Source organism: Cydia splendana, chromosome Z (assembly GCF_910591565.1).
Source record: "Cydia splendana chromosome Z, ilCydSple1.2, whole genome shotgun sequence".
NCBI lineage: Eukaryota > Metazoa > Arthropoda > Insecta > Lepidoptera > Tortricidae > Cydia > Cydia splendana.
Window position 1 is genome coordinate 27,455,866 of NC_085987.1, and position 22,193 is coordinate 27,478,058.

Sequence of the window (22,193 nt, forward strand, 5' to 3'; positions counted from 1 at the left end):
TAATCATTTTGTTTTTTTGTTGTCTGCCTTGAACCATAGACGTTACAAATTTTTGCTTCATTTGTCTATGGAAGCATAAACAAAATGAGCTTTAAATAAAAACCAGGCATACACGACACGATATGCATACGACAACGATTTTGTCTATGGAAGCAAAGATTATGACCGATATTACCGATAAAATAATGGAGGTGCGAACGCAAGAATACCAATTTGTGAGGCCAGTATTTTCGTTCTGCGGCATTTTTTTCAATTTAGAGGGCTCTAATATCACCATAAATCTAAAATTGGACCAAGAATAGTCTGCAGCGGATTTGATAGCCCACGCAGTGCAAGTGTTACGTCAAACTTTTATGAAATTATGACGTATAAATGACACTTGAACTGCGTGGGCTATCAAATCCGCTGCAGACTTTTTTTGGTCCGACTCTAGTATTTTCGTTTAGGGGTATAGCTTGAAAGTCTTGAAACCGTCCGCACGCTCAATTAGATTAAAGGCGTATCCCGACTAGTCAATTTTTCCCAATCTGATTAAATTGCCCGATCGAATCAGGACGTGCGGACGCAAACGCCAATTTGGCTCGCCGAATTCAACCGCCGATAATGACCGATATTAGTATAGTCGGACAGAAAAAGAGTAGAAATTAAAAAGTGGCAATACTGTAGTGGCGTCCCGTTTTCTTATATAATATATATTGATTAGAAAGGGACGACACTACAGTATTGCCACTTTTTAATTTCTACTCTTTTTTGTCAGATTTTACTTATTATTATAATGTTGGTACCGCGCCTATTTAGCTGTCTCAAACACTGAAATATGAAACAGGTCTATGGTCTCAAATAATAATAAAGGTTGGCGTATTTGCGGCAGAAAAATACACTTTATTTTATTTATAACAAAAAAAACAGGCGGCAAAGCAAATTTTTTCAATTGTTTCTTTTTTCTGTGAATATATAGTTGGTCAAGCAGATCGTGAGAGTCAGGATGGCGGGTGTACCTAGATAAAAATAAACAAAAAGCATACCATATTTTAGTACCTAATTTGTACTATTTGGTACCTCCTTTAAAAAAATTAGTACCTCACGGTATTAAAAGTTATCACCAAATAACATTACACCCGCCATTGTGACAGTCAGAATGGCGGGTGTATTTTATTACGCAATGATCCCGCGATTATTGATAAATTCTATAAAAGACAAATTTTAGTACCTTTTTAGTACTTTCATATTCATTTATAAATTGAGCCACATTATTTGTGGTTTCCGAGTTTTACTCATTTTACACTTTACATTGCTATTACAATTTTACAGGCGCTTCGATTTTTCACCGTATCGATTTCGTTTTTAAGAAAAAACGCTACGCTACAACTATTGTTATTACGCCAGGATTTAGTACCTTTTACGTTTAATTTGTTACCTTTTCACGTTTAATCTGTTAAGTTCAATTAACTATGAAAATTACCTCTTACAAATGGCCAGGCGCGATGTCAAAGAATTCTTCCTATGAAAAAATTCCGCGTACCGTGTACTTATACCTACTCTTAAGTATATCGTGATTACTGATTAATCAAATAAAACCCGCAAATTATGTCTGTTTGTCGGTATATTAGTGTGATGAATATACTTCTTTGTGGGATCCCGTTGATTTTGCTAAGACATACGATTGAAATACATACCTTTTAGAAATACAAGCAATTATTTCATTTAACTATTACATGATGTTTTTCTATCGTCTTGGTACAGTTTTTCTTCTGACAAGGTCGCTGTGTCTGAGTATGAATATGGCACGGAAAGCGACCCCACAGGGAATATTACGCAAAACTCTGCGTAGAGGGCGTCACTAGCACCAACACAGGGCCTACCGCGAAACACGAAAATCAAAAGTTCGGTTTCTGCCTCTCTATCACTCTTGCATATTCGATCGATAGAGAGGCAGATAACGAAGTTTCGATTTTTGCGTTTCGCGGTTAAGCCACTTGTACACAAACCGCCTTGAGTATCAATGTCTAGCCTAGTTCGGACTACATAGTCGAGTGGCGAGTTGCGAGTATTACGTGTCTGAAAACCAACAATTTAGTCGAGTAGATTAGTCAGTAAATTAGTCGAATGGATCCATTTTGTTCTATTTTTTCTGGCGAGTGAGCCTCCCCGTGGCCTCACTCCACCACTCTTACTAGTAGGGAATGCAAATCGGTTATTTTTTGTATGAAAACCGAAATCGGTTAATAACCGATAATTTCCATACAAAAAATAACCGAAAATAACCGATTTGCATTCCCTACTTACTAGTCTTCTCGACTAAATTTTTGGTGTTCAGACACGTTTAGTAACTAAAATACTCACTGTATGTATGTTGGTTTTTCGGGGATACTTAGGGGGGGGGGGGGTTTAAGGTCAATGAGAGCATTTCCGTCATAGTTTAAGTTCACTTTGGCCGGTCATAACTATGATGATATTAACTTTTTAATAAACCTTATCACTGTAATAGATTAAGCATTTATTTAACCTATGAGATATAGACGACCAGTCTGGCCTAGTGGGTAGTGACCCTGCCTGCGAAGCCGATGGTCCTGGGTTCGAATCCCAGTAAGGGCATTTATTTGTGTGATGAACACTAATATTTGTTCCTGAGTCATGGGTGTTTTCTATGTATATAAGTATGTATTTATCTATATAAGTATGTATATCGTCGCCTAGCACCCATAGTACAAGCTTTGCTTAGTTTGGGGCTAGGTTGATCTGTGCAAGATGTCCCCAATATTAATTATTTATATATTTTATTTATTTATATAAAGGTACTCATATTAAACTCCTAGTACTGCTGGTTATTTAAATATGATTTTTTTTAAAGACATGTCAGTTGACGGATTTTCCCTAGGGTTTGGGGCATTTCTGTCAACCAACGATTTTTCTTGTATCGTGACGTATTACAAACATGTAGGTACTTACGTCAAGTGAACATAAATACCACTATACCCTTAATCGAAACTAAACCTTAGTGAACTCAATTTAAGGTTAAATTTAGATTTTATTCCCAAATATATTCTTGGGGCAAATCCGTTCTATTTTTAAATTAAACCTTTAAAAAAAGTTTAAAAATAAAATCTACGTTTTAATTTTAAATAATACAGCACAGATATCTTAGATTGATGTACGAAAGCTACCACGAATTTATATGAGGAATTTGACAATTCAGTAAAAATCTCGCATCACTGCATGAGTATGATATGAGTTATACTTACCTAAGTGAGTCAAATCAAAAAAGGTTGGCAATAGGGAAATTCCGGCACATGACGATTTTTCCCGTTTCGTAATTGACGGATTTGTCCGCTCGATAGTTTTGTAAACACAAATTTTAACCACCCATGGTTTCTCACCAAGAGATTATAATGTAAAATGGATAAAAAGACCGATAAACATGCATATCGAACAATAATAAACATACTAAGGGCTGATTTAGACTGCGCGCGAACTCGCATGCATTTTAGTTACATTGCGGACTGTTGGTTACGTCCAATTCAACCGACCGATCAAAAACCGCAGTGTAATGAAACTCGCATGCGAGTTCTCGCATCGTCTAAAATTCTAAATAAGCCATTATTAAGGCCTAACTTACATCGTCTCATCCCAACTTCACAAAACAGAGCAGCACACTTAGCTCGATATCAAGTTCGGAGCGCACCTGAACTTTAATAGCGTTATTTTTTTTCATTTACTGGCGACTGAGCGCTGTTTCTGACTACTGTTGTGATCTTGTTTTTGACTACTGGTATTAAATATGCTCTCTGCTTTAGCGATCGAGTCAGCAAGTGTATACTGTTGTTAGAATAGTCGCAAATGTTGTTGGACGGATTTACTCCTCTGACGGATTTGGCCACATTGACTTAATAGTTTTGTTTTTCACATTTTTCCTTCAAATATAAATTTATTTTTCAGTGTGTAAAAGAAATGTTTTGTAATGTTCAATTCGAGCGCTTTCAAATGATATCCTACTCGACCTAGTAACTATAGACTTGTAAATTTTGCCCCCTCTTTATATTGGGCATTTTCCATAATTATTAAAAATTCATAAACAAATAATCATTCCAAATTTTAAATCGATAGCTTCCGTAGTTTTCGATATATTTAGCGATGTGACATACGGACGGACAGACGGACAGAGTCGCACCATGAGGGTTCCTTTTGTACTTTTTTGGTACGAAACCCTAAAAAGGACATCGACGGGACGAGAAGTCATATACCGACAAACAGACATAATTTGCGGGTTTTATTTCATTAATCACCATATACTTAAAAGTAGGTATTAGGTACACAATTACAAGCACAATGAAGAGCAGAATTTTTTCATATGAAGAATTCTATGACATGGCGCCTGGCCATTTGTAAGACGTAATTTTCATAGTTAATAGAACTTAACAGATTAATCGTGAAAAGGTAACAAATTAAACGTAAAAGGTACTAAATCCTGGCGTAATAACAATAGTTGTAGCGTAGCGTTTTTTCTTAAAAACGAAATCGATACGGTGGAAAATTACAGCGCCTGCAAAATTGTAATAGCAATGTAAAGTGTAAAATGAGTAAAACTCGGAAACCACAAATAAAATGGCTCAATTTATAATTGAAAATGAAAGTACTAAAAAGGTACTAAAATTTGGCTTTTAAAGAATTTATCAATAATCGCGGGATCATTGCGTAATAAAATACACCCGCCATTCTGACTGTCAGAATGGCGGGTGTAATGTTTTTTGGTAATAACTTTTAATACCGTGAGGTACTAATTTTTTTAAAGGAGGTACCAAATAGTACAAATTAGGTACTAAAATATGGTATGCTTTTTGTTTATTTTTATTTAGGTACACCCGCGATCCTGACTCTCACAGCAGATCTTGTCAGTAGAAAAAGGGGCCAATTTTAAAAATGTAGACGCGAAGGGATATTATTGTCTCATAGAAAATTTGAATTTCGCGCCTTTTTCTACTGATAAGATTTGATTGGCCATCTATATTATAAACGTAAGAACGTTGCTTGTGTAAAATATTTCAAATATATTTATATTTCTTGCACCATTTTTGAGAAAAGCACTATAAATGTATATGACTCGCCTGGAATGGAAGGTACTTGCTGGCTTCGGATTCAAGGTCGTCCGTTTAAAACGAATCCTCAGCCTGCAAGTAGCTACTTCTGAGCCTCGATTATAATGTACTATTTATTATCTATATGCGATCAGGAATACATGTTTAAAATCTGTCGGGTTACTCGTTCCCACGGTGTAGGTACCTATAACGAGGAATTCCAGAGCTCCTAAGCTGAGCCATGGCAAAATGCAGGGACAGCGGGACAGTCCTAGGAAGAGGATGAGGATACACAAGGATTGAAAAGATAAAACATCAACATTTTTATTTCATAACTCCTGAATATTTTCTCATGACATACTTACATGACAACACCATATAAAAATTACCACTGTGATAGCAAATCGAAATCATTGAGTCGCTGCATTACATATCCCCGTTTCTTTTTCTTTTTACCCTCTTTGTCATCTTTTTCCGCTTCAGCGACAGCCTTAGCTTTCGTTTTTTTCTTAGGTTCTGATTCTTTCATTTTCTGGATTTCACAATCCATATCGAATGGACATTGGTCAGCTGGATAGAGTGGCATCATTATAACCGGTACGTAGTTAGATGCACCTCCGTTTATCTATATATTAAAATTAAATGGATATAACTGATATTAGAAATTATACAAATACCTAATAGTGCTTAGTAAAGTGGTCCAAAATAGTACACACACTGTAGGAGAGGACGGAAAACCGCTAAAAGATGGACGAGTGAGTTTGAGGGCCGACACGTTAGTGGAGGCCCTCAAATAATACGAGTCCATCTTTAACGTTTCCGGCCGAGGCATTACATAGTGCTTTTCACGACTACTGCGAGGAAATAAGAAAACATTTGCATAACTATAAGTAACAGCCCGCGATTTCTCTGGTCGCAAATTACAGCCACTGCCTGTGCTGTCTCTTGAAGTTTGGTAGGCGTCAACGTAAGAATATCATTTTCTTCACTAGAACTAATTTTTATAGCGAGCGTAGATACGTGTTTCTTGTATTTTTTAGTCAAACACAATTTACACTATCCAATTCAGTGAGTATTTTCCGATCCCGCCTTTTTTTACTTTTTTATCACTTTTAAGAGGCGTTTTTCTGTTGTTTGCTTTAAACTGACTCTAAACTTAGAAGCCTTTTTGCTAAAAAACCACAAACAACTACAAAAGTAAAAAACGCCTTAAGCGTGAATCGAATGAACTGACTGAATGAATGAATGGTTTGGACATTTTTTTTTAACAAGAAATTGGTGCTATAAATAACCTAATTTTATTTTTGAAGGAAAAAGTTGCGCCAATAAAGACCTTTTATTGATTTTTAGGGTTCCGTACCTCAAAAGGAAAAAATGGAACCCTTATAGGATCACTCGTGCGTCTGTCTGTCTGTCCGTCTGTCACAGCCGATTTTCTCCGGAACTACTGGACCAATTAAGTTGAAATTTGGTACATATATGTAAGTTTGTTACCCAAATACGGACATGTAACGTAAACAAATGAATTTTAAACATAGGGGCCACTTTTGGGGGGTAAATGAGAAAATTAAAAAATAAAATTTTTCAAACTATATCATGTTACATATCAAATGAAAGAGCTTATTATAAGGATCTCAAAAATATTTTTTTTATAATTTTCGAATAAACAGTTTAGAAGTAATTCAAGAAAATAGGCAAAAAATGAGCATTCCCCCCCCCCCCCCCCCTTATTTCCGAAACTACTAGGTCTAAAATTTTGAAAAAAATACATAAAATAGGTCTATACCTATAGATGACAGGAAAACCTATTAGAAATGTACAGTCAAGCGTGAGTCGGACTTAAGTTAGTTTTTGATCCGACCCCTACGGATTTTTTAAAGAGATTTCACTCACGTTTCACATATAAAATACATTGTTAAAAAGGTTTACTAATGTGTTGCAGAATGATTTTTGACATATTTTTGTATTGCATAACGTTACTTGGCAGAAATGTCGTTTGGCAGAATTACCTTTCCCATATATCATTCAGCATACAATCATTTCGCAGAGTTGTAAAATCCAGAACCATATTTTGGCATACTGTTGATGATCATAATAGTCTTTTAAACGAGTTCGCAGATAAATGTATTGCATAATATTTAGGTAGCATAAAGTTATCAAAATGCTTTAAAGTTAATCACATAACCTAACCTAACCCACTTTTCTGGTGGCCGTTCGTTTTGTATGAGGTCGCAGTTCTAACCTAACCTAACCCACTTTTCTGGGAGCTGTTCGTTTTATACAGGAGGCCGCAGTTACAACCTAACATAATCTTCTTATCTGGCACAGGTTCAATTTTGTTTGGGGGTCACAGTTCTTACTTAACGTAATCCACTTTTCTGCAAGTAGAAAAACATTATGCCATAACGAAAGTATGCTGCAGGATGATTATGGTACATAAAAGAATGCTAAACCAAAGTCAGCAAAAGTAATCTTCTGCTAAATAATATGCTGCAAAATGTATTGTATGCTTAGTAATAATAATGCAAAGTAATATTTATACCTAATTATCATTCTACTAAAAGTGTTTCTGCGATACATGTTATGCGAAGTGTATTTCTGACAAACAATATTATGCCAGAAGAGGGGGAACCCTGTTAAAAATTGTGTAATATACGGAACCCTTGCAACGCGAGTCCGACTCGCACTTGGCCGGTTTTTTATGTTTTAAATGATACTCATTGCTGTAGCGAACCGTCACCAATGACAGATGATGATAACAATGAAACATTGTAGTAGTGGTGGTGGGTGGATTTCATCACCAAAAATTTCACCATACAAAAAAATATTTTTTTTTAATGTTTAATTTAACACGATTACTAGCTGGGTAAAGTAATAGGGGGCTGTATATTGAGGATATTTATGGTATTTATACAATCATTTGTGGCTTATATTTGAAGTTATCGCTTTCGGAAAATAAAAATGCAAGATGGTGATGACAATCATGGTATGGTAATGACTCTTTTATAGACGGTAATGTCACTGCATGTACGGTAATGACGATTTGGGAACTAATTTATATATGTATTAAAAACGTATTAAAAAAACAAAAACTTTTTTTAATTGTAAAGCTTTAGAACTTTAATAAACATTACAAATAACATGTTTTTGAACATAAGACTAGCTACATAAATTATTTTTAGTAAATTATAAAAAATACATTTATTTTATTCATATAAATAAATATATAACAAGTATTTTCATTTTATAATTTTAAATAATTTATATTATTGAACAAAAAGAAAGTAAAATATTCCGAAATAGGCAATTTATGTATTCATTTATTTTTTTGGGTTTTTTCAATGTTTAATCATATTAACAATATTGTACTCTTATTATCAGTTTAAACCCGCATCTTCTTTTATGTACTGCATAACTTGGTACTTATTTATATCATATTATAAAATTGCTGGCTTACCAGTGAGCTTAATTTTTATGATATATTACTTTTTTTTTTGATAATTTGATTCATTGCATAAGTTTGTATTTTTGTTGTTTTATAAATTAACTTTAAAAATAGCTATAATGAGTTAAATCCATATATATATTGTTTAATAGCTAAACTTTAATAAATAATCAGTGTTTTATAAGTTGCAAGACCCCTACTTGTAATGCATGTCATAAGTTACAAAATGGGTATTGGGTATTGGGTATTAGGTCCGGTGACTACCCAATGGTATAATTATTAATTGCTGTAATTATATACATCAATTAATATAATATTATCAAAAAACATAAGGCCATTACGATAGTGAGCCAGTATCGTAGCCTATGGTCGCTTAAAACTTAATATATGTTGCTTGTTTAAATACTTTGTTTTAACACGACTAACATGCAATTACAGACTCTAAGTTGCACGATTTACATTATTAGATAATAAAAAATAAACATTTGTATGTTCTAAGTTCTAAGTGACCTAAATTTTGCCTACTTCAGTCAAAATGTTATTTAAAACTAACCATCCTCTAGTGTGAAAAAAATAGTCATATCTTCTTCTAAATGTATTCTACATTTATAAGGTAGACATTATATAGTGTTAGAAGACATAGAGAACGTTTTTCAAACATACAGCTTAATATCATAATGAATTATAGCAAAATAACTAGAAAAGTTTCTGAGAACCGTCATCACCATACACATGAAATCATCACCGGTCGTCATTTTTTCCCGGTGATGATGGGTATGGTGTTGACGATTTGAGAGTTTCTTGTTTTTATTTCTAGAATACGAATAATAGTAGTTAATGTCTATGCTACACAATAAACTTCATGTAGTTTGCCATTCATTTCAATAATTATTTCTAATATATCATTTGTAACTTTTTTAAACCAAAGCATAACGGTGATGATGCTCTGTTGTGACAAACTACGTTTTACAAATTTGTTTGTAATATTTCTCACGATTCAATGATGTGACTTTATAGTGAAATCATTTTTGGCATTCTATATTAAAGTGAAAAATAGGGCAAGGAGCTTTAGCGGTATTTCGTTGTTCATACACGGAGATAAGCTCACATTGACATTACCATGACGGTGTTGACGAATATTCGTGACAAAATTTTAAATATTTTTAAATGTACTTTCTCGGTGAAGGAATTATTGCATATTTTCCCATGTGTTAAACAACAACATGGAAAAGATATAAGTAAAAGAAAAATCGCAATCGTACGATAGGTATGCTATAATTTTCACTGCAAACAATAAGGTTTAGATTTTTCCGGTAGACGGTGATGATTTTAGACACATAAAACATTTTATATAAAAATAACTATTAAGTTATTGGAGATGGTAATTGAAGGAACATGAAGATTAATAGTTCTTAAAACATATAAAAAAGTTGCAACTCGCACAACCTACTAGTTTTTAGGGTTCCGTACCTCAAAAGGAAAAAACGGAACCCTTATAGGATCACTCGTGCGTCTGTCTGTCTGTCTGTCTGTCTGTCCGTCTGTCACAGCCGATTTTCTCCGGAACTACTGGACCAATTAAGTTGAAATTTGGTACACATATGTAAGTTTGTTACCCAAATACGGACATGTAACGTAAACAAATGAATTTTAAACATAGGGGCCACTTTTGGGGGGTAAATGAGAAAATTTTAAAATAAAATTTTTCAAACTATATCATGTTACATATCAAATGAAAGAGCTTATTATAAGGATCTCAAAAATATTTTTTTTATAATTTTCGAATAAACAGTTTAGAAGTAATTCAAGAAAATAGGCAAAAAATGAGCATTCCCCCCCCCCCCCCCTTATTTCCGAAACTACTAGGTCTAAAATTTTGAAAAAAATACATAAAATAGGTCTATACCTATAGATGACAGGAAAACCTATTAGAAATGTACAGTCAAGCGTGAGTCGGACTTAAGTTAGTTTTTGATCCGACCCCTACGGATTTTTTAAAGAGATTTCACTCACGTTTCACATATAAAATACATTGTTAAAAAGGTTTACTAATGTGTTGCAGAATGATTTTTGACATATTTTTGTATTGCATAACGTTACTTGGCAGAAATGTCGTTTGGCAGAATTACCTTTCCCATATATCATTCAGCATACAATCATTTCGCAGAGTTGTAAAATCCAGAACCATATTTTGGCATACTGTTGATGATCATAATAGTCTTTTAAACGAGTTCGCAGATAAATGTATTGCATAATATTTAGGTAGCATAAAGTTATCAAAATGCTTTAAAGTTAATCACATAACCTAACCTAACCCACTTTTCTGGTGGCCGTTCGTTTTGTATGAGGTCGCAGTTCTAACCTAACCTAACCCACTTTTCTGGGAGCTGTTCGTTTTATACAGGAGGCCGCAGTTACAACCTAACATAATCTTCTTATCTGGCACAGGTTCAATTTTGTTTGGGGGTCACAGTTCTTACTTAACGTAATCCACTTTTCTGCAAGTAGAAAAACATTATGCCATAACGAAAGTATGCTGCAGGATGATTATGGTACATAAAAGAATGCTAAACCAAAGTCAGCAAAAGTAATCTTCTGCTAAATAATATGCTGCAAAATGTATTGTATGCTTAGTAATAATAATGCAAAGTAATATTTATACCTAATTATCATTCTACTAAAAGTGTTTCTGCGATACATGTTATGCGAAGTGTATTTCTGACAAACAATATTATGCCAGAAGAGGGGGAACCCTGTTAAAAATTGTGTAATATACGGAACCCTTGCAACGCGAGTCCGACTCGCACTTGGCCGGTTTTTTATGTTTTAAATGATACTCATTGCTGTAGCGAACCGTCACCAATGACAGATGATGATAACAATGAAACATTGTAGTAGTGGTGGTGGGTGGATTTCATCACCAAAAATTTCACCATACAAAAAAATATTTTTTTTTAATGTTTAATTTAACACGATTCTAGCTGGGTAAAGTAATAGGGGGCTGTATATTGAGGATATTTATGGTATTTATACAATCATTTGTGGCTTATATTTGAAGTTATCGCTTTCGGAAAATAAAAATGCAAGATGGTGATGACAATCATGGTATGGTAATGACTCTTTTATAGACGGTAATGTCACTGCATGTACGGTAATGACGATTTGGGAACTAATTTATATATGTATTAAAAACGTATTAAAAAAACAAAAACTTTTTTTAATTGTAAAGCTTTAGAACTTTAATAAACATTACAAATAACATGTTTTTGAACATAAGACTAGCTACATAAATTATTTTTAGTAAATTATAAAAAATACATTTATTTTATTCATATAAATAAATATATAACAAGTATTTTTATTTTATAATTTTAAATAATTTATATTATTGAACAAAAAGAAAGTAAAATATTCCGAAATAGGCAATTTATGTATTCATTTATTTTTTTGGGTTTTTTCAATGTTTAATCATATTAACAATATTGTACTCTTATTATCAGTTTAAACCCGCATCTTCTTTTATGTACTGCATAACTTGGTACTTATTTATATCATATTATAAAATTGCTGGCTTACCAGTGAGCTTAATTTTTATGATATATTACTTTTTTTTTTGATAATTTGATTCATTGCATAAGTTTGTATTTTTGTTGTTTTATAAATTAACTTTAAAAATAGCTATAATGAGTTAAATCCATATATATATTGTTTAATAGCTAAACTTTAATAAATAATCAGTGTTTTATAAGTTGCAAGACCCCTACTTGTAATGCATGTCATAAGTTACAAAATGGGTATTGGGTATTGGGTATTAGGTCCGGTGACTACCCAATGGTATAATTATTAATTGCTGTAATTATATACATCAATTAATATAATATTATCAAAAAACATAAGGCCATTACGATAGTGAGCCAGTATCGTAGCCTATGGTCGCTTAAAACTTAATATATGTTGCTTGTTTAAATACTTTGTTTTAACACGACTAACATGCAATTACAGACTCTAAGTTGCACGATTTACATTATTAGATAATAAAAAATAAACATTTGTATGTTCTAAGTTCTAAGTGACCTAAATTTTGCCTACTTCAGTCAAAATGTTATTTAAAACTAACCATCCTCTAGTGTGAAAAAAATAGTCATATCTTCTTCTAAATGTATTCTACATTTATAAGGTAGACATTATATAGTGTTAGAAGACATAGAGAACGTTTTTCAAACATACAGCTTAATATCATAATGAATTATAGCAAAATAACTAGAAAAGTTTCTGAGAACCGTCATCACCATACACATGAAATCATCACCGGTCGTCATTTTTTCCCGGTGATGATGGGTATGGTGTTGACGATTTGAGAGTTTCTTGTTTTTATTTCTAGAATACGAATAATAGTAGTTAATGTCTATGCTACACAATAAACTTCATGTAGTTTGCCATTCATTTCAATAATTATTTCTAATATATCATTTGTAACTTTTTTAAACCAAAGCATAACGGTGATGATGCTCTGTTGTGACAAACTACGTTTTACAAATTTGTTTGTAATATTTCTCACGATTCAATGATGTGACTTTATAGTGAAATCATTTTTGGCATTCTATATTAAAGTGAAAAATAGGGCAAGGAGCTTTAGCGGTATTTCGTTGTTCATACACGGAGATAAGCTCACATTGACATTACCATGACGGTGTTGACGAATATTCGTGACAAAATTTTAAATATTTTTAAATGTACTTTCTCGGTGAAGGAATTATTGCATATTTTCCCATGTGTTAAACAACAACATGGAAAAGATATAAGTAAAAGAAAAATCGCAATCGTACGATAGGTATGCTATAATTTTCACTGCAAACAATAAGGTTTAGATTTTTCCGGTAGACGGTGATGATTTTAGACACATAAAACATTTTATATAAAAATAACTATTAAGTTATTGGAGATGGTAATTGAAGGAACATGAAGATTAATAGTTCTTAAAACATATAAAAAAGTTGCAACTCGCACAACCTACTAGTTTTTAGGGTTCCGTACCTCAAAAGGAAAAAACGGAACCCTTATAGGATCACTCGTGCGTCTGTCTGTCTGTCTGTCTGTCTGTCCGTCTGTCACAGCCGATTTTCTCCGGAACTACTGGACCAATTAAGTTGAAATTTGGTACACATATGTAAGTTTGTTACCCAAATACGGACATGTAACGTAAACAAATGAATTTTAAACATAGGGGCCACTTTTGGGGGGTAAATGAGAAAATTTTAAAATAAAATTTTTCAAACTATATCATGTTACATATCAAATGAAAGAGCTTATTATAAGGATCTCAAAAATATTTTTTTTATAATTTTCGAATAAACAGTTTAGAAGTAATTCAAGAAAATAGGCAAAAAATGAGCATTCCCCCCCGCCCCCCTTATTTCCGAAACTACTAGGTCTAAAATTTTGAAAAAAAAAAATAAAATAGGTCTATACCTATAGATGACAGGAAAACCTATTAGAAATGTACAGTCAAGCGTGAGTCGGACTTAAGTTAGTTTTTGATCCGACCCCTACGGATTTTTTAAAGAGATTTCACTCACGTTTCACATAAAAAATACATTGTTAAAAAGGTTTACTAATGTGTTGCAGAATGATTTTTGACATATTTTTGTATTGCATAACGTTACTTGGCAGAAATGTCGTTTGGCAGAATTACCTTTCCCATGTATCATTCAGCATACAATCATTTCGCAGAGTTGTAAAATCCAGAACCATATTTTGGCATACTGTTGATGATCATAATTGTCTTTTAAACGAGTTCGCAGATAAATGTATTGCATAATATTTAGGTAGCATAAAGTTATCAAAATGCTTTAAAGTTAATCACATAACCTAACCTAACCCACTTTTCTGGTGGCCGTTCGTTTTGTATGAGGTCGCAGTTCTAACCTAACCTAACCCACTTTTCTGGGAGCTGTTCGTTTTATACAGGAGGCCGCAGTTACAACCTAACATAATCTTCTTATCTGGCACAGGTTCAATTTTGTTTGGGGGTCACAGTTCTTACTTAACGTAATCCACTTTTCTGCAAGTAGAAAAACATTATGCCATAACGAAAGTATGCTGCAGGATGATTATGGTACATAAAACAATGCTAAACCAAAGTCAGCAAAAGTAATCTTCTGCTAAATAATATGCTGCAAAATGTATTGTATGCTTAGTAATAATAATGCAAAGTAATATTTATACCTAATTATCATTCTACTAAAAGTGTTTCTGCGATACATGTTATGCGAAGTGTATTTCTGACAAACAATATTATGCCAGAAGAGGGGAACCCTGTTAAAAATTGTGTAATATACGGAACCCTTGCAACACGAGTCCGACTCGCACTTGGCCGGTTTTTTTTTTATAAAGACCGAACCATAAGTTTTCGCAGGATTTTGAAATCCACCCTGGTTCAGGTGCTACAGCTGAAATAGTACATTGTAGGAGAGGACGGAAAACCGCTAAAAGATGGACGAGTGAGTTTATCTTTAGCGTTTCCGGCCGAGGCATTACATAGTGCTTTTCACGACTACTACGAGGAAATAAGAAAACATCTAGACACGCGGTAGCGTGTCAAGCCAAGTTCAAGCAAAGGAACTGGCTAGCCAGCGCCGAGTGTACTATTACACGAACCACTTGGTGCCACTTTTGACTCTTCTATAACTCAAAACATCTTTAACGTAAACACATAAAACTACGTGTGTTTAATTATATCCATAAGGACATCTAGAAGCCCAAATTTCATGAAGCTAGCTCAAACGGTTATAAAGATATGAAGGTCAAAAAGTCGTAAATTTTAAGACTGACTGACTGACTTATAGTACCTAAACCTAACCTACTTCCAGATGACCTAGAAGGATGAAATTTGGAATCCAGCTCGGTTATTGTGTGTAACTGTAGGAAAAAATCTAAAAATAAAATAAAGTTAAAAAATAGGGGGTTCCCCATACAAAAAGAAACATTTTTTATTGGGACTGACATATAAGTACCTAAACCTAACCTACTTCCAGGTGACCTAGAAGGATGAAATTTGGAATCCAGCTCGGTTATTGTGTGTAAGCGTAGGAAAAAATCTAAAAATAAAAAAAAGTTTAAAAATAGAGGGGGTCCCCATACAATTTTTATTTTGACTGACATATAGTACCTAAACCTAACCTACTTCCAGATGACCTAAAAGGATGAAATTTGGAATCCAGCTCGGTAATTGTGTGTGAGCGTAGGGAAAAATCTAAAAATAAAAAAAGTTAAAAAATAGGGGGGGGTCCCCATGCAAAAAAATATTTTTTTTATTGTAGCGTTGGAACCGTTACAAGCAGATTTTTGAAACTACCCCAATATATGTATTATTATATTTGCTATATAGAAATAAAGTTAAGTCGAAAAATGAGTGCTGTCCCCATACAAAAAACTTGTAATACACTCTAAACAACCAGCCAACGGTGAGTCGTCGGCGGCGCGCGGCACCACATAATTATACAAAGAACAGAAGTAAAAACCATAGAGCGGAAACACAAGAAAAAACATTAAATCTCAATACCTGCCTAGTTTTCTTTACAAAAAGTATTGATATCCCACCAAAAACATAAATGTAAAAAAGGAGAGCCAAGTTCAATACAAAAATTATGCTTGGCTGTGGGGTTCGCCGCAAAAAGAATGGAGATCTAAATGAGTGCCAAGTTCTATGCAAAATCCAAATATGTATTTATAGGAACAAAATAACATTATAAACAAGTATTAAACTCTATTTCTTTGCTTTATTGGATACCTATAACAATTGCTGTTATTTAAAAAAATGTGAGTTCTTAAAGTAGGTTAGATTTGGCTTGGCCAGATTTTATGACAATTACAATATATATATATATATGTTGAATAACTTTATAAAATGATTGATGTAATGAAAACTGGCCAAGTCAAATCTAACCTACTTTAAGATCTCACATTTTTTTTAAATAACAGCAATTGTTATAGGCATCCAATAAAGCAAAGAAATAGAGTTCAATACTTGTTTATAATGTTATTTTGTTCCTATAAATACATATTTGGATTTTGCATAGAACTTGGCACTCATTTAGATCTCCATTCTTTTTGCGGCGAACCCCACAGCCAAGCATAATTTTTGTATTGAACTTGGCTCTCCTTTTTGCATTTATGTTTTTGGTGGGATTTGCATTACTAATAAAATACAGTAATAGCCCGCGATTTCTCTGGTCGCAAATTACTAGCCACTGCCTGTGCTGTCTCTTGAATTTCGGTAGGCGTCAGCGTAAGAATATCATTTTCTTCACTAGAAGAACTCATTTTTAGGGATCCGTACCCAAAGGGTAAAACGGGACCCTATTACTAAGACTCCGCTGTCCGTCCGTCCGTCCGTCCGTCCGTCCGTCCGTCTGTCACCGGGCTGTATCTTGTGATCTGTGATAGCTAGACAGTTGAAATTTTCACAGATGATGTATTTCTGTTGCCGCTATAACAACAAATACTAAAAAAAGAATAATATAAAGATTTAAGTGGGGCTCCCATACAACAAACGTGATTTTTGACCGAAGTTAAGCAACGTCGGGCGGGGTCAGTACTTGGATGGGTGACCGTTTTTATAGATAATGGTACGGAACCCTTCGTGTGCTAGTCCGACTCGCACTTGGCCGGTTTTTTATAGCGAGCGTAGATACCTACGTGTTTCTTGTATTTTTTAGTCAAACACAATTAACACTATCCAATTCAGTGAGTATTTTCCGATCCCGCCTTTTTTACTTTTTTTATCACTTGCACCTGAACCACCACTACTACAATGTTTTATTGTTATCATCATCTGTCATTGGTGACGGTTCGCTACAGCAATGAGTATCATTTAAAACATAAAAATCAATAAAAGGTCTTTTTTGGCGCAACTTTTTCCTTCAAAAATAAAATTAGGTTATTTATAGGACCAATTTCTTGTTTAAAAAAAAAACTATCTAACTATCATAACTACTACACCTACCACCCATCTTTGTTTCTCAAAGACTACGAAAAATTCGTCCTCCAAATGGCATGTTCTAGTTATAGCGGATGGTGCTGGGCCTAAAAAACGGCGTTGCGTGAACAAGAGATTTCCTTTGGCAGGATTGGTCCTTAGGACCCAAGGATGGATTTAAGAAGTGGAGCCACCGAGATTTTTGATGTAAATTTTTAGAGGGGGGGGGGGGGGGCTCTCAACTTGATCTTGATATCTATATCATTTAAGCTACTAGGCCAAGTTTGGTATCGTTTTCGTATAAATCGTAGATGCCGAATTCATTTCTGATATCATAATGACACCATTCAGAAGTAAAACACATAAAATATGAAAAAAATACTTTTTTTTTAAATTCCTCTTCACGCTTAAACCGCTAAACCAATTTAGTTAAAATTTGGTACAGAGATAGTTTGAGTTCCAGGGAATAAACATAGCCTACTTTAAATTCAAAATTCAAAAATCATCCTTTAAGGGTGTGAAAAGGGAGGTGGAAATTTGTATGGGGATTCAATAACCGCTGAACCGATTTAGATAAAATTTGGTACTTATAGAGATATTTTGAGTCCCGGGGAAGAACATAGGATAGTTTTTATTCAAGAAAAAAATCTCTTTAAAGTGAAAAGGAAGGTGTAAGATTTTATGGGGAATCAATAACGGCTGAGCCGATTTAGATGAAATCTATGTTTTCCTACATCTTTGATTTACTTGAAAATGATACTAAACTTGACATAGAACCTAAACTTAAACAATTATTAACATCAGACGTCGCCGACGCTTAAACCCCCCCCCCCCCCCTGCATCAAAAATCTGGGTGGCTCCACTTCTAAATCCATCCTTGGGTCCTAAGGGCCAATCCTGCCAAAGGAAATCTCTTGTTCATGCAACGCCGTGGTTGACCTTTTTATGCTCTGAGCACACTCAACACTAGAGGTAACTTTAAGTTTATTTTTTTATTCATACACACAAGAAAATTACATTAAACACTTTTTCTAACTTTTCTAGCGCAACGTTTTTCGTTTTGTATATTTTTGGGAAATATGTATGACGATTAAGGAGACAATATTTTTACTGAATGAATGTTAGCGTGAAACATACGTGAATTTTGTCTAATAAATCAGTAAGGGGTCTAGGCAAAAAATATCACTTACCTCTTCAGAAGCGCATTGGCAGCAATAGCTTTGAGCTGCGGTTACAGCTTTAGACTTAACTAAGTATGCCACTACAGCTTTCAATTGTTCCTCGTCTAAACAGTCTGGTTTACTTTTCTGCCAATTGCCATCTGGGTTCATCGATATTAATACTGGCGCTGTCATATTCAGAGCATCAAAACCAGGTTTTGCCAATGGTCTGCCGCCAAAAAAGTGTTACAGTTAATATTCTTGATGAATGGTCTAATGGCTCCTCTACAATATTCTTGATGAATGGTCTAATGGCTCCTCTACAATATTCTTGATGAATGGTCTAATGGCTCCTCTATCACTTGCTCCCTCTAACGCATGAATGCGTCCCTTGGAGTGGCCGGCGCTGGCCCAACGTGTAGAGGAGCCATAAAATATGGTCGCCAAGCACGAAGTATTTCGTCCATTGACCCGCCTGTTCCATTGAATTTCTTTGTGCTTAGCGTCCTTACTTTAGTAGTAGGGCTAACCCTAAAAAATGGTCAATGATTTCATGAGCAACGGAATCTAAATAGATACAGGCGTCTTTTTTCAGCTGTACATCGGTGTAGGTAAAGTGACAGGCCAGAAAAACTTTAAAGAAAAAGGAATGCCAAATTACTAACATGAAAAGTGCCAAAGTTGTCTCATTTATAAAGGGGCAAGATTCCACCAGTATGCGGCACTGTGCGGCACAAGCATTTTTGTACTGAATATGCCGTACAGTGCCGCACACTGGTGGAATCCCGCCTTGATATGAACAATGTTAGACATCACATAGCACTTGTTTCCGCAAGCTTTATTCTAATTTAAATAGGTACTAACTACACTCGGAATCAGAAGTATTGGAGCGTCCAAGTTGTTCAAAAGTCATATACTTAGGTACTTTTGAACAACATTGTACATACACTGTCACGTCTAGATATCTATGAACGCCTTGGCTGCTCCGATAAAAATCTAATAACGATTCTGTACAATCAAACCGAGACCCACAACCTGTCCTCTAGTAACATTTTATGACCTCCATCGATGAACAGTTACAAGACTCCTGATTTCAATAATATAATATAGCAAACAAGTTTCGTTGCTGACATTATCATGTACAATTTTCCGGGGCTTTCCATTAGCCGGGTCCACACAGAGCGAGCATACGCGCCAGGAAATTGCCTCCCGCGTATCCTCGTTCTGTGTCATGTGTGAACCAGGCTATAATGCATGTTGATGATATTGATAGGCGATAGGTAATAAAGCAAAACGTCACTTTCTATCACAGTGCAATTAAAAAAGACAGACGCTGTCCTTGTCACCCTGTCACGTCGATAAATATCTACGATTATTATTATAAGGAAACCAGGCGGCGTAGCACGGTCGCGTTTTTATCCCTTGTCGCCATGCCTGTCACGTTCTAAAAAGTATGTAAGTGCGAAAGGGACGCGCATAGTGATAGTCGATAAAAATGGAACCGTGCTGCGCCCGCAGGACTAAAAGTAAATTATATTTAAGTATAACTTTCTAAATAAGAATTAAAATAATTACAATAATTCATATCTTATATACATACTTACCTAGTTATCAAACGCGTTTTAGACACTATTAATTTCTCGGTTAGGGCGGTGTAATAAAAGTTAGTGCACTTAGGGAGTAGGTACAGGGAGGAGAGGCAAGGTAGGTATGACTCCAGAAATATGGCCCGAGATTTAATGACTACTTAGTCTTAAACGCGTTTTATAGGATCGAGCCGGGCGGGCTACATACTGTAAGATGCATCATACATCCGTTTCATTAACAGAACTCTTTAAACCCCCTGAACATTGCCTGCCAGGCCAAACACTGCCTGACTTGAACAAACAGTATTACAGTAGTTTTGTTTGGCATGGTATGCAATGTTGAGCAAGTACCATTGACCGGGGTGACTTTCAAATGCAGGGGCGACTTTAAAATTCTAGTTTTAAGCCATAATATATATTTATGCGAGATTTTTTACAGTAGGTATCGCCGTATTCCTTGAAAGGGGTTATTCTGTGGGTCATTTGCAATGATTTAAGTCCAGTCAACCAGGGGTCAAAACTCATTGGTTTTCAAGTTATTTGAGTTTATAGTTTTTGTTTAAAAAACCCGCCTTTGACTAAAAAGTGGTAAATGTGAAAAAACTACTCAAATTTGGAATTAAAAAAAGCATTCATCTAATAGCCAATAAACTACTGATTACGTGAAATAAAAAAAGATTGCCAAAACTTTCCAAAATTTTCCAAAAAAAAGGCTTTGAAGTCACAATTTTTTGTAATTTTCCCCAAACTTTGTAACATTTTAAGGCAATACTTTAAAAAAAAAGTATGACACTTCGCGTACAAAATACAGAAATGAGTTCCTCAGTTCCTCAGCTTTCCAAAAAAGTACGAATGTCGACAGTTTTTCTTAAACTTAAAAAAATAATAATAATAGCAGAGCAGGCGGAAGACTTGACCTAGCGTACGTGACCATTAATCGGTTTGTTTATGTCATTTTAGTATCTTCGTGGGCTTTATTTGTCTTCGTTACCTTATCTTATCTTTTCTTGGGGTAGGGGTCACGTCAGGTTGCCTTCGGCGACACAACCTAACTAATTAAGGGTCATTCATTAAGGTAATTAGTTTCAACGTAAGCATTTTTTGTCTTCGGTACCTTATCTAATCTTAATTTCAAGGAGTCCCCTGCTTTGCCGCTAAAACACGAAAATCGAAAATTCGGTTTGGGGCTGTCCATAAATTACGTCATCGATTTTTGTCAATTTTGGACCCCCCCCCCTAAAATCATCCAAAAATCATGCTTCGAATGACCCCGTTTCCTCCTACGTCGTGCTACCGTCATCCGATGTCCAGACCCCCCCCCCCCCCTAATTTGAAATGACGTAATTTATGAATAGCCCCTTTCTGCCTCTCTATCACTCTTGCTTATTCGATCGATAGAGAGGCAGATAACGAAATTTCGATTTTCGCGTTTCGCGGTAGGCCACCTGTAAACAAACCGCCTTGATGCATCAATGTCATAGTGAAAACTTGTCAAAAACTGTTTAAGGCCTAGTATGTATAAGTTAGTCTATGCTTTTACTCTATGTTTAGTGCTGCACTCTGGCGGCAGAACATTGCAGTAATACTCCCTATTCTATGGCCGTTTTAAATCTATCAAAGTAACCCCAAATTTTCCAAAGTCACCCCGGTCTACGGAAATTCATACTTACATATCTGGAAGTTTCGCTAATAGTTCTTTTGTTGCCATTATGAGATTAAAAAGCAGAGGATTTTTACTTAAAAGTTTTAAATTAATATGTTTAATGATTTAAATAATTAAATTTTGAAAATTTTCTATCACGAACACCAAATTTTATGTCATTTTCTTTAACAACTGAATTTTTATGGGGTCATGCGCGTCATGTGATATTTGAATAATGAACTGAAAAGTATGAATATCTCATGTCAGTTATAATAAAAAGGTTAGTAGGTCAGTACCGTGCGTATACTGCA

At 34.6% G+C, this 22,193-nt stretch overlaps 1 protein-coding gene across 1 annotated transcript; it reads right to left on the minus strand.

The window, feature by feature from the left end:
• Nucleotides 1-5,371: 5,371 nt before the first annotated feature.
• On the minus strand, nucleotides 5,372-22,071 carry LOC134804343 (uncharacterized). The gene is made up of 3 exons (XM_063777350.1): nucleotides 21,911-22,071; nucleotides 18,685-18,883; nucleotides 5,372-5,697 (listed from the first exon to the last, which is right to left on the minus strand). Exons 1-3 carry the CDS (start codon nucleotides 21,946-21,948, stop codon nucleotides 5,458-5,460), a joined length of 477 nt encoding a protein of 158 aa, XP_063633420.1. The 5' UTR covers nucleotides 21,949-22,071; the 3' UTR covers nucleotides 5,372-5,457.
• Nucleotides 22,072-22,193: the final 122 nt, after the last annotated feature.